General features: G+C 40.7%; 1 protein-coding gene across 11 annotated transcripts in view; it reads left to right on the plus strand.

Annotated features, from left to right (window-relative positions):
- The window catches only part of Ttc3 (tetratricopeptide repeat domain 3), a 117,686-nt gene that overhangs the window by 60,049 nt on the left and 45,066 nt on the right, over positions 1–12,571 (plus strand). For 10 of the 11 annotated variants that reach the window (XM_046439208.2, XM_046439213.2, XM_046439214.2 and 7 more), the window contains 4 exons: positions 516–580; positions 1,496–1,632; positions 2,645–2,971; positions 5,500–5,751. In XM_046439208.2, the coding sequence (XP_046295164.1) occupies positions 516–580; positions 1,496–1,632; positions 2,645–2,971; positions 5,500–5,751 (781 nt within the window). The remainder of the gene's footprint in view (positions 1–515; positions 581–1,495; positions 1,633–2,644; positions 2,972–5,499; positions 5,752–12,571) is intronic. The other variant, XM_046439215.1, reaches the window with a different exon arrangement.

The following is a 12,571-nucleotide window of genomic DNA, read 5'->3' on the forward strand; positions in this document are numbered from 1 at the left end:
AGAAAAAAAAAGTTATATCATTTAAGAAAATAAATATTAGGACATGCATTGCAGTGAAGCATTTTCACATTCTTTTATTTCCTCCTAGGAAAAGCACACTTTTTATATTTTGGTTTTACTCTTTTTGATAACTTCCATTTTATTAATACCCCAAAAGGGGTAGTGGTGGAGGTATGGGTTTTAGGGAAGGGGAAGAGTGCCTTGAGGGATTACCTTTAACTTCACCATCTGAATGTGGCAGGAGTGGGTAATTATAAAATATATAATTTATTGGATCTTCTGCTTACCCTTAATTATTTAAAGTTTCTTCATAAAGTGTGTCTACTCTCTTGTTCCTCTTTTCAGTAAATTATTTTGCTAAAGCTTTCTGGGCTTTTGTCTGGGTCAAAACATCATCACTGTTCTCTATCAAATTGAACATTGTGTGTGCTTCTGAAATATTTGTTACTTGTGGTTTTGTGCTTTATGTCATGGGAGTATGAGACAAATTTTGGATGTCTTTGTTTTATTTAAAGTTTGAACACAAGGTCATAAAAGAAAAGGTTCCTCCAAGACCTATTCTGAAACAGAAATGTTCTAGGTAAGATTTTTAACAATCAATCAGTAGTTTTTATATTGTCTCTTAGAATATAACTCTGTTAAATGCAGATTTCTAAATTGTGCTATTTTTTAAAATTGGCTGTGCACACATATATAAATAAGTATTTTTAAAATTATTTTTATGTATATTTAAAACAGAACTAGCTTTAGAATGATTAAATACTGAAAATTTGAAAAAGTCACTATTTAGCGGTTGAACTTGTAAGTAAAATTATAACATTTCATGTTATGAAATTACTTATCAACAGATTTGGCATTTAACAAAAATTATATATTTAGCTTTTGGCTGTTAATTTCAAAAGCATTTTTGCTTTTTTGTTTCTCCACCAAACATTTTGAACCAATGACTATTTCTTACCTTGAAATACTTAGTGTATTGTCAAAATTTTTCACCTCTGTATCTTTCTGTTCAGATCAAATAATTCCAATCCTTTTTTCTTTTCTTTTCGGTCCTGCTTCTTGTTTTTCATCCTAAAAAGTGATTTTTTTTCTTATAATTTGTGACCAAGAAAAACCAAAAGAAAAGATGTATAGAATTATTTGTTGAAAAGAAATCAGTGTAACCAAATCAACCAAATTCCCATGTTGTTATTGGGGTGAAAATAATATTTTATTATGGGATCTTGCTTGCAGAGTACATGTACTATTCTTATTTACCCAGCATAGTAATTTATATACATTATATATGTGGAAATAATTTATATATGTTATATACATGGAAGTAATTTATATACATTATGTACATGGAAATAACATCTATACAAATTATACATAGCTTTCTTAATTAAAAGTCACAGCCTATTGCTTGGAGAATGTTTTCTATAGTAGGCAACAGAAAGTAGTTCATTGAGCATTTAACAAAGGTAAATTATCACTAATTGTAAATGTTTATCAGCCTAGAGAAGCTAAGACTGAAAGAAGACAAAAAATTGAAAAGAAAGATCCAAAAACAAGAAGCAAAAAAATTAGCACAAGAAAGAATGGAAGAGGACTTAAGAGAAAGTAATCCGCCCAAAAACGAAGAACAGAAAGGTATGCAGACTCCAAACATGATAAGAATAGTATGCATTTGCTTAAACGTACAAATACAGAATTATAAGGCTCATATTATTATTTAATTGAAGTATAGATTTCAGTTAGTATTTTCATACTATCACTAAAATATAGAATTCAGTTAGCATCTTTATCTTCTATTATTCTTAGATGGTGAAGGGATTGGTGTGAAGAATATCATTTTAGAAGCAGTACACAGTGATTCACATGCTGTCCTGCTGCTAACTCTAGGCAAACTGTGTCTGTTTCCTCTTCTTCAAACTGAATTGGAACATAATATCTGACCTGCATATTGTATGTTTGACCGTGCATTGTACGATCTGCTATGTGAATTTAAGTTCCAAAATATTGAACTGTAAATTAACTACTAATTGTCTGGAATAGTTCAAATAAAGAGGCAGTTCATAAAAGGTCTCCTAGAGATTACCTTGCACAGCTTGTATTTTCATTCTCTAATAAAATGGGGGTGTCTCATAGGTGATTTTACTATTCCTGTATACATCTTAACCAGTATATTTATTTTTAGTTTTAAGTTGAAGTAAGTTTTCTCAGTTTTCTACATTGTGCCTGGATTTCCAAAATGAAATAGTTACCATTTGCTGTCTTTTTTTTAATCTAATATACCAATACTCTTTTACAGATTGATCATAATTATCTTTGCTACTGAAAAATGTATTTTAACTTTGCATGTTTAAGAACTAAAAATATTTCTTGAGTATAAAGTTTTGGAGGTGATGAGATTGGGTTGGGATTGTTGAGGGAAAAAAACTATTTTAGAGAAAATAAAATTTTAGATGCTATTACATGAATGGTGTGAAATGAAGAGAATATAGAAGTATTGTTAAATATTTACATTCCTAATTTAAAGTTTCTTGAGTTGTCTATGTAAAATAAAGCAATCAATCTTAATTGTATCTTATGGTATAATATAATGTTACGCCATTGCAAATTAGTGTAATTTATCACTTTAACCTTTGTTATTTATTCCTAGAAACTGTAGACAGTGGTCAGAATTGTCAGTTCATTGATGACAGAATTCTGCAGTGCATAAAGCAGTATGCTGACAAGATTAAATCGGGTATACTGAACCCTTCCAAGCTTCTCAAAGAATTGCTTTCTTGGAAAGTTCTGAGCACAGAAGACTATACAACATGTTTTTCTAGCAGAAATTTCCTCAATGAAGCAGTGGACTATGTCATTCGTCACTTGATTCAAGAAAAGAATAGAGTAAAGACAAGGGTATTTCTTCATGTTTTGAGTGAGCTTAAAGAAGTGGAACCCAAATTAGCTACCTGGATCCAGAAACTTAATAGCTTTGGTATGTCCCTTTTTATTCTAGTCTGGTAGGAAGGATAAATGTAGGGTCTCTGATTTCTTTTTATCTTCCTATCTTATCGTTTATGATATTTTAAATGTGGGATACACGTGTATGGTGAAAAATACTACCATCCACACATAATTTTTAGGTTATTCTATAGAAGGGGACGGTATGTTTTTTAAAAAGATCTAAACAAAATAAAAATCAGTAGGGAAATCTAGACTTGTATTATACTAAACATTTGTGAGTACTAGACACTACCCTGTATAACCAACACACCCTGGAACCTAGGAGCTATTGAGTACTTTCTGGGATTGTGCAGCTCAATAGCCTTGTTGAGAAAGATTAAGATTCTGTGAAGAAAAATTAGGACAAGCAGATGGGACTCATTGTTTAGGAGCACCTCAGGCAAATCTTTGTTGAAGAATGAGAAGAAATGTACCTTGGGGTTCAAGTAGGTAGTTTTGAATCACAAGGGAAGGATGTGGAAGACATCCCCTACCTCGCATTCAGGCTTTTTGCCCAAGGCCATGCAGGACTGCAGAATGAGCCTGCAGGTATGGTAGCTGTGAGTAGGGATGCTTTGGGTACCTCCCAAGATGCTACTTATTATGGTAACTAGGCTAGCATGATTGTTGATTCAGCTGGCAGCTGTTGATAAAAGTCTACGGGAGGCCTCAGGAAAGAGAGCAGTGCTCTCAGACCCAAGAATAGCACCTGCCCAGCTTCTAGCAGCTACCCCCACCTTTTTGAGTTTTTATAGAAATGCAGTTAGTAGAATTTAAGGGTTTCAAAGAAGATTCTGGTCAATTTCTGTTGGTAGAGAGAAAGTCAGATGGCAGCAAGCTTGGCATAGTTAGCTTAATATTCCTGCTCTGAGCATAGGTCTTAATAAGTTTCTGGTCTCAGAAAATCACTCTTAAGTGATAAGATTGCCGATAATGTCCAATAAAAAAGTAAATTCGTAAGTTCTCACTTAACAATTTAATCTTCCATAGAGGATAGAGTCACAACTGGAGAAGTGGGCTTTATAGGTTAGACTACATTGGAAGAATGCCAGTCAGTGTTTATTCAGGTAAATGCAGTCTCGCAGCTGACTGGCAGGAAAATATGACTATGTCTTGTGATATAACCCATGTATATTCTGAGGAGTAAAGGTATCACTTTAATAAGTTTGTATATATACTAAAGTATAAAATTAGCTCAAGGTTGTTAATTAGTAAAGATGTTACTGTAGCCCTGATGTAAACTCACATACATTTAATTAAAGCAAGCAATTTCCAATTCCAGGAGTCACCTCGTGAATATTTGACACAAGAGAGGCCAGTTTATATGTTCAGCAAAAGATGGAGGGAGAGAGAAAGAAATAGCAGAGCACAAGTAGGAGAATATTAGTTTTAGTAGTAATATGGTTGGCCTACACCCACTTCCTGGAGCACATGCCTGCACATGAGATTGGATAGGGAAGGTGAATATATTTCTTCACTGGAGGTTTCTTTGGACATTTTGTTCTATGAGTATTTTATGTGGCCACCCATTCTGGTGTTTTATGCTGATTTCTCATGCAGCATGTCCTTTGTAAGCTATTTCATGTGAAAGAAACAGCAGTGAGCAATCCAGGGTAATTTTGACTTTAGTAATCGCTGCTCCATTTACTGATTTGAGAACTTCAGGCCCATGCATGGTTGACAGTGCTGTATTTAGAGGTATGATGAGGAATTTGTATGAATTTCCTCTTTGCTTTTTGGTGGCTGTGTTAGGAAGGAACGAAGATTCACCATCCTTTCAGTGAGAATTTATGAGGTTGCAGCCACCCTATTTTCTGATGTGGAGAACAGGGAGTAAAAAACAGGAATAATGGGCTGGCGTTGTGGTTCAAGGGGTAGAGCATTTGCCTTGCATGTTTGAGGTCCTGGATTCAATCCTCACCACCATGTAAAAAAAATAAATAAAAATAAAGTTATGTGTACATCTACAACTAAAAATATTAAAAAGAAAACAGGAATAGTGACCACCTTGATTTTTGTATCATGATGAGGAACCATGATATTTTGGAAGATAAGGAGCAGTTCTTGGAGATATTGGAGGAAGAATTAAAGGCAGTTAGGCAAAATTTTGCATGTTATTGATGTTTCGTTGCTATGGAATATATATAAAAAGACATTGTAAAATTTTACTAGTTTATTAGTTAGAATGAAAAGTTATTATACATTAGTCAAAAGCATAGTATTTTTCTTAAGCAATATAATGTCATTTTGTCATCTCCTAAGTGCAAAAAAAAAGATATTTGTAACGATAGAAGTCTTTGGCTTACCATACTGAAAATTATTGCATTTAGTATATTAGTGTTCTGTGGTGTTTCTACAAATGCATAATAACTCAAACAAGTCTGTTTTCAAGTATTGGAACATTTTCACTGAAAATATAAGCAAACTATAATGGAACCACTTTCAAACATGTGAAACTCCACGTAATTTTCCAGTAAAAATTTTTTCCCAGTTGTGATTTGTATTTTGTTTTCATTGTAGGCTTAGATGCCACGGGACCTTTTTTTTCTCGATATGGAGCATCTCTTAAGGAGCTTGATTTTAGCATCATGACGTTCCTCTGGAGTGAGAAATATGGCCATAAACTAGCCTCTATAGAAGGAAAGCAACTTGATTACTTCTGTGAACCAACGTCATTAAAAGAAGCACGTTGTTTAATATGGCTGTTGGAAGAACACAGAGACAAGTTCCCAGCATTGCATAGTGCTTTAGATGAATTCTTTGATATAATGGGTATGTGGACCAAGCTTGGATTTATATTGTATCTAATCTTAAAGAAAATATCTGCAAAGGAGCTGCTCATTTAAATACTTAATGTGAAAATTATTATAGTACAATCAGTTCACCTGGAAAAGATGATTGATGAGAGAGCATGAAAGTGCTGAGGGCTTTGGAGGAAAAACCCAGCACTGGGTTCTCCCTGTTAGAGGAAAGCTGTGGAGCAGGGATAGAATCTTGAGATGGCCTATGAAAGCCTGTAAAAGTGGAAGTAGAATTGGACAGGTGGAAGTTGGGCCTTAGAGAGGTGGCTTAGAGGGGAGCTGAGAGGCCTGTTTGGATAACTGCATGGAGCCTAGTTTGACAGAGTAGACTAATTAGCAGTTAATTTCTTAGGCTTCTCTTGGATTTTAGTTTCCTTATCCTTAAAAAAATGAAATGATTTGGAGCCAGTAATCTCTGATCCTGTTTTACTTCAAAATTCTAATATCCTTAGATTCTAACTTAATTTTTAATTTTTTTATCTTTCGTTCTGTGTATGCACCCTAATAGTCTTCTCTTCTTTTTTCCTTATCAGTCTCCTCTGTATGTTGTTAGAAGTTAGATTCAAATTTCTTGCCATTTGATTTAAAAATATGACCTTGTATAACAGTGTCACGCATTATAAAGTTCAAATGCAGTATAAAAAACTGAAAAGCTTGCTTTTGTTTTGGTTCTTAGCAAAATGAACATTTGCACATAGATGGCTTTGTCTTTCCAGGATACTGTTTTCTAATGGGAGGTGACATGCTACTTGATAGCCTGAATTTAGTGCCATCAGTTTATTGATGCTGGTAATAAATTTTATCCTGAAACTAAGCCTACAAAACCCGGTGCATGTTGAGTCACACAACAGGACCACTACAAAAGACAGTTTTCTCTTAGTGACCACTCTTCCCAATTCTTATGTTCTATACCTAAAATACTCAGAACATCTAGCTGCCAGTTTCACTGCTGTCATCCATGGAGTCAGAAGCTACCAATCAAATTTATGGTGATCTCAACAGATTTTCAACTCTAGTAGCTCTGTCTCCCACCCTCACCCCAGACATTTTGAGTATTATGTCTTATTATTTAAAAGAAGGATAGTATTAACTTTTCAAAATCCACTGATCTTTTATATCAGGGTGTTCAATAATTCCACCAATGACATGATTACTGGGACTCAAGTTTTACTTCTGAAATCTGGATGCATGTTTTCCTAGACAATTTCTGTGTAGTCAGCTAAAGGCCCTTGCAAAGAAAAATGACTAAACCCACTTACCACATCTCAAAGACCTGTTTTTCCTAAACTTTTATTAGTGACTGGAAGGAAAGCTAGGAACAGGGAGATGGGAGAGTGAGAAATGAAAGTAGGCGACAAGGCAGAGATACACACAGGAGAGTGTTTGGTGGAGCGGAAAAATAAAGGCCATCTCTCCATAGACGGAGATAGGCAACACAGGCTTGGGGTTCAAGACTTTTCTGGGGGAGGCTCAGGGATTAGAGCCAGGTGGTTCCTGATGTGGGCAGTTAAGGGTGGGGTTCGTAAGGACAGTGAAGCTTTGGGTTGGTATGAGGGAGTGGTGAGCCTTTCCCAGAAAGGCCCTTGGGCAGGAAAATGGCAGCTGTCACTCAGGATGGCTACCCAGATGCTAAGCAAGGACCTTACATTCTCCCACACACACTTTTTTGTTTGTTATTGGGCCCCTTAAGGGACAGGATTGTAGATAAATCTTCTATAGCTTCTTCCTGATGGGAAGGGGCAGCTTCTTGACTTATTAGGGGCATGTCTGGGGCATGTTAGGGGCATGGAGTGTCATTGAAGCAATGGTGATGGTCTTGAGGTGCCCAGTGATGCTAAGTCCAGATGGCCCAATTTTGGTGAGGGGTTGGAAGTCCTGTAACAGAAGCTGGTTCACAGTTAAGTTAGAGATCCTTTGAATCTGGTCTTGAATAAATCTAATGATGTGGGAGATAAGCATTAACAGAAGGCCTATGACAGGGAGCGAGGTCAGGAAAGGAAGTGCCCACTGGAGAAGGGGGCTTAGCTGCCATCCTTCCAATGGCAGAGGGAAGCTTTGAGGCCTGAAGGAGATCGGAGGTAAAGGGAGCATTAGTAATTGAAGTTCCCTTGGTGGTAAGGAATCCTTGCTCCTTCCAAGTAGCAGAGTGGGAGAGAAGTATGTGGAAAGCGTATTTAGAGTCAGTGTAGACGTTGAGGAAGGCTCCCTTTGCCAAAGCAGAGGCTCTGATGAGGGCACCAAGTTCAGCCTGCTGATTGGATGTGTTACTGGGGAGGGGAGCAGCTTCCACAGTGGAGGTTAGAGAGACTGTAGCAGACCCTGCCTGATGGACTCCCTCCTGAAGGAAGGAGGAGCCATCTGTGAACCGTGTGCATGTTGCCTGGAGCAAGGGGCCTCCTGTATGTGGGAGGAGTGTGGAAGGAGCTCCTCCAGAGTTTCAGTGCATGAAATGGGTGAGAGGAGGAGAGGTGGAAGAGTCCTGAGGATGGGGAGGAGAGTAGTAGGGTTTAAAGGTGAGCAGGTGTGGAAAGTAAAACTGGGATCTTCCACCAGGAAAACCTGTAGAGATAAAAGGTGACAGGGGGTAAGGAATGTAAGCCCTTGTAGGTGAGGTGTTCCTTTAGGGAGCTAGGATGGTGAGTGGGGCCCCAAAGGTGAGTTTCTTTGGCTTGTTAATGAGTAGAGAGTCTGTGGCCAATATTGGTAGGCAAGGGTAAAGTTAAATTGACAGTTTTTTTTTTCCCCACTTTGGCCTCCCATCAAGTCTCCTGAGTCTGTCTTTTGTCAGTGATAGTTTCATTGTGGTCTTGCCCAGGGAGATTACTGCCTAGGGTTTTACAATGTAGGAGAGTTTTGGGTCTCTTGTTTGTCTAGAAGTAGTGTCTCTGGAGGAATCCAGAGCTTTAGTAGCAAGTAGAAACTGGGCAGGAGAGCAAAAGAAGCAAAGGGAAGGCTTAGAGTGGAGAAAGGAGAAAACCTGCACATAAGGGATTTTCTTCCATTTTCCTGAAGATTGGAAGGTTGAATTGGTTGATGGGCCTTTAGATCAGGAGCCAAACAGAGTGTGCCTAAGTGGGTGAGGAGGCAGCTGAGAGGTGAGTCAGATGGGATTTGGGGGTTCCCATGGTGAGATGGCATCTGAGACTGAGAGGATAGAGTTACCCACTACTTCCTAGTCCCGGGCTTTAGCGTAGAGAGGCCTGGTTGTCTGGCCCAGGCTTTCTTGAGCTCTGCTGAGGAGCTAAGAACCAGGACTCGAGAGTGAACTTGCCTAGGGGAAGGGATGGGTGAGAACTTTGGTGCTGGGCCAAGATATAAGTTCTAGGGAGGAGACTTGTCACTGCTGTCTATAGGGAGTAGGAGGGGAAGGGCAAAGGCACTTACCCAAGTGAGGCTGGAGTGTGGATGAAGAAGAAGAATGCTAGGTGAATGGAAGAATGTGTGTGGTAATTATCCTGGGCCCTCAGTCCAGGATCCCAAATCCCCGGAGGGGAGAGCAAAAGCTCATGGGAGAATGTGATCAAGGCTGCTCTGCAGAAAGTTTTGCGATGGATGTAAATGGGTTCATGTTGTGAGGCAAAAGAAGGATTTGAAACATCCCGGACATTAGGGTTCACCTTGGACGGGGGTAATGGGAAGGCACTGACAGACAGAATAGGGGAAGGTCCCGAAGGTAAGGGTGTGGATCAGGGAAGCAGCCAGCGAGTTTGGATGGAAGCATATATGAGAGGAGAAGGAAAGCATAGTTCCCAACTTTGTGAAGATGTCCCTTCCCATAAGGGGAACAGGGTACTGTGGAATGACCAAAAAGGAGTGGGCGAAAACTAGAGAGCCAAAGGCACAAACAAGTCTAGATGTTTGCAAGGGCTGGTAAGGTTTGCCTTCTGCCCTGACAATAGAGGTCACAGAACGAGTGGTAGGCCCCCAGAACTCCTTGAGGACTGAATGTGTAACCAGGAGTCTAGGAGGAAGGATACAGGCCTGTGGAGTTACCCTGGGTTCCTGTGGAATGATGATAGTGGTCTGGTGATGGGAACCTGGGCCTCGTCAGTCCTCTGCAGCCAGTCCTAAGAGTTGGAAAGGGGAACCAGAGGGGCCAGATGGCTGGAGGCCTCTATGGGCTGGGGACAGTCAGGGCCCAGTGTCCTTTCTGATGGCATTTAGGACAAGGGCCTGGAGGCTTCCAAGGCTTAGGACAAGTATGAGCCCAGTGACCTGTCTGACCACATTTAAAACAGGGTCCAGGTGGTCCCGAGGGACACTTCCACAGGCCAGTGGAACCAAGGACAGATGCTGAGCCCGGCCAGATGGCTTGAGAGAGCATCTGATATTTCTGCTTCCGGTCCTTCTCATCTCTCCTGTTACACACCTTAAAGGCTACTCCCAGAACCTGAGCTTAAGGAGTTAGGGGCCCCCTCTTGAGGCTCCTTAGTTTGGCCTTAATATCAGGAAACTCTGGGAGGAAAGTAGGTCCTTAGTAGTGGTCTCCCATCTGGAGTCTCAGGGTTTGGATTAGTATACTGCAATAAAGCCTTGGTCAGGGGTCTAAAAATGCTGAAGGTTTTCATTCTTATCTTGGAAGATTTCCTGGAGCCTTTCATAATTGATAGCCCTATGGGCTGTCTTTCTAAGTCAGTGCCAATCGGATGGCAGGGGAGGTCTGATGTACCTCATCAACATAATTTCTAGCTGGCTCCCAAACTCACCTGTGCTCCTCGGGCAGGAGGGTGTTAGACAAGGTCATATGGGCATATATATGGTGGTGTGGTGGGACTTGAAGTATAGGATCTAAGCCACTTTTCTATCTGTGAAAGATCTGACAAAGAAAGGCACATTGAACCCGGATTACACCATGTACCCCAGTCACCTTGTGTAGAGGATACAGAGATGCAGGTTGGGCAGTGGCAGCCTGTGAGTGTGTGGCAGGAGGAGAGAAGGACAGAGGGGTATGGGGACAGTTGCTGCAGAGGGTTCATTAGAAAGAGAATTGTGGTATGGCAGGGGCTCATCCGCTGGGTCAAAGGAGAAAGAGTCCTGGGTAGGGTCTTCTGTCCCTTTGGAAGCAGGCGAAGGGGAGGTGAGAGCTAAGAGGACTTGTGCGGGAGAGCAGGAGTTGCAGAGAGAGGGCTTAGAACGTAGGGAGGAGAAGACCTGAACATATGATATCTCTTTCTATTTTCCCGATTGCTCGCAATAGTTAAAAAGATCTCTGATAAGATTGGGATCTAGAGTGCCATTAAGCAGCCATTTAGAGTAGTTATCCAAAGGATATTGAGGCCAGATCTGATTGCACAAGTGGGTAAGTTTTGAGGGGTTTAGGTCCAGGGTGAGAGAGAGAGAGAGAGAGGCCCAAGGTTAGCCAGGAGGCAGCCTAGGGGACTATGAAAGGGAATGGATGAGGAGCCACCCATGGTGAGATGGAGGAGGTGAGTTTGGAGGTGGGGCGTACCCAAGTCTGTAGTGTCACCTAGTCAAAAGGACAGTTATGCTTAGGATCGTTACCAACGCTGACCTTGGGGAAGAAGCCCACAGAGGCACTTGGGCATCCAGCTGGGATTGCATAGTAGGAGCAGAAGCCCGTAGAGATTAACCCACAGCTGAGAGGTTGTCTCACCAGGAACAACTCCCAATCATCCTCGGTGTTTTTTTCTCAAAACCTAGGACCCAAACAAAAAACTACCTATAGACTAGTCGACAATAAGGATCATAGCTGTGAAAGCTGTGGCTGAGGGTGCCACCAACCACCCAGTAACCCTGGGAGTGCTAGATGATCAACGGTCACTTTCCGGGACCTGTAGGTCATTTAGGTTGACCGGAGACATGGGTCTTTCCTGAAATGTCTGGTGGTGTGCAGAGAGGGCTTTTGGCAGAATAGAGGACCTGGTCCTGTGATGGAATCCAGTTCAGGGCCCAGGGATGCTCAGTGACCCTCAAAGAGGGGAGCAGGCACTCTGGGGAACCTGATCCCGGGTTTCGGCACCAATGAAAGGAAAGTGAGGAACCGGCAGACAGGAGAGCAATAAATGAAAGATGGAGACCAGGCAGAGATACATATGTGAGTTTGTTTGTCAGAGCTGATAAATAAAGGCCATCTCTCCATAGAAGAAGAGAGGCAACACAGGCTTGGATTTCAAGACTTTTCTGGGAGAGGCTCAGGGATTAGAGCCAGGTGGGTCCTAATGTGGACAGTTATGGGTGGGGTTGGTACGCCCTTGGGTGGGAAAGAATGTGGGGTGGTGAAGGGTTGGGTTGGTATGAGGAAGCCAGAAAATGGTGACTGTCCCTTAGGATGGCCACCCAGATGTCTGGGGAAGTGACCGTTGATCGTCCACTATAAGCAAGGACCTTACAGTGATCATTGTTGTAAATCTAGTTTTTAAGCAAAAAACCTTAAAATTAGCCTTTATTCTTTGCCCTATTACTAGTTCTGTTCCCTATTACTAGTATTAACTAGTTTGTCACCAGGTCCAAATAAGCTTTATCTTTAATCTGTCCTTTCCTGTGCATCTCATTTTCCTAAGCCAAGACAAGACCTTAATTCTCTTTCCATGATTAGACTATTACAGGAGTCTCCAAACTGGCTTTCATGCCTGTAATTTTCCTCTTACTCCTACTGGTGACTCCTGTAGAATATCTGTTACTGAAAGCTTTCTGCAAGGGAAATATTAGTTCTGCCTGCAGATTACATTCACCATCTCTCTGCACTTTCTCTAGCTGCCCTCTGAGCTTACACCTACTGCTGCTATATCCAGACCTGTCTTGTGCTTTCATGCCTCTTGCCATTGCTTATG

Source organism: Marmota monax, unplaced genomic scaffold, assembly GCF_021218885.2.
Source record: "Marmota monax isolate L192 unplaced genomic scaffold, Marmota_monax_Labrador192_F-V1.1 WCK01_AAM20220418_F8-fsc00125, whole genome shotgun sequence".
In the NCBI taxonomy this organism is placed as follows: Eukaryota; Metazoa; Chordata; class Mammalia; order Rodentia; family Sciuridae; genus Marmota; species Marmota monax.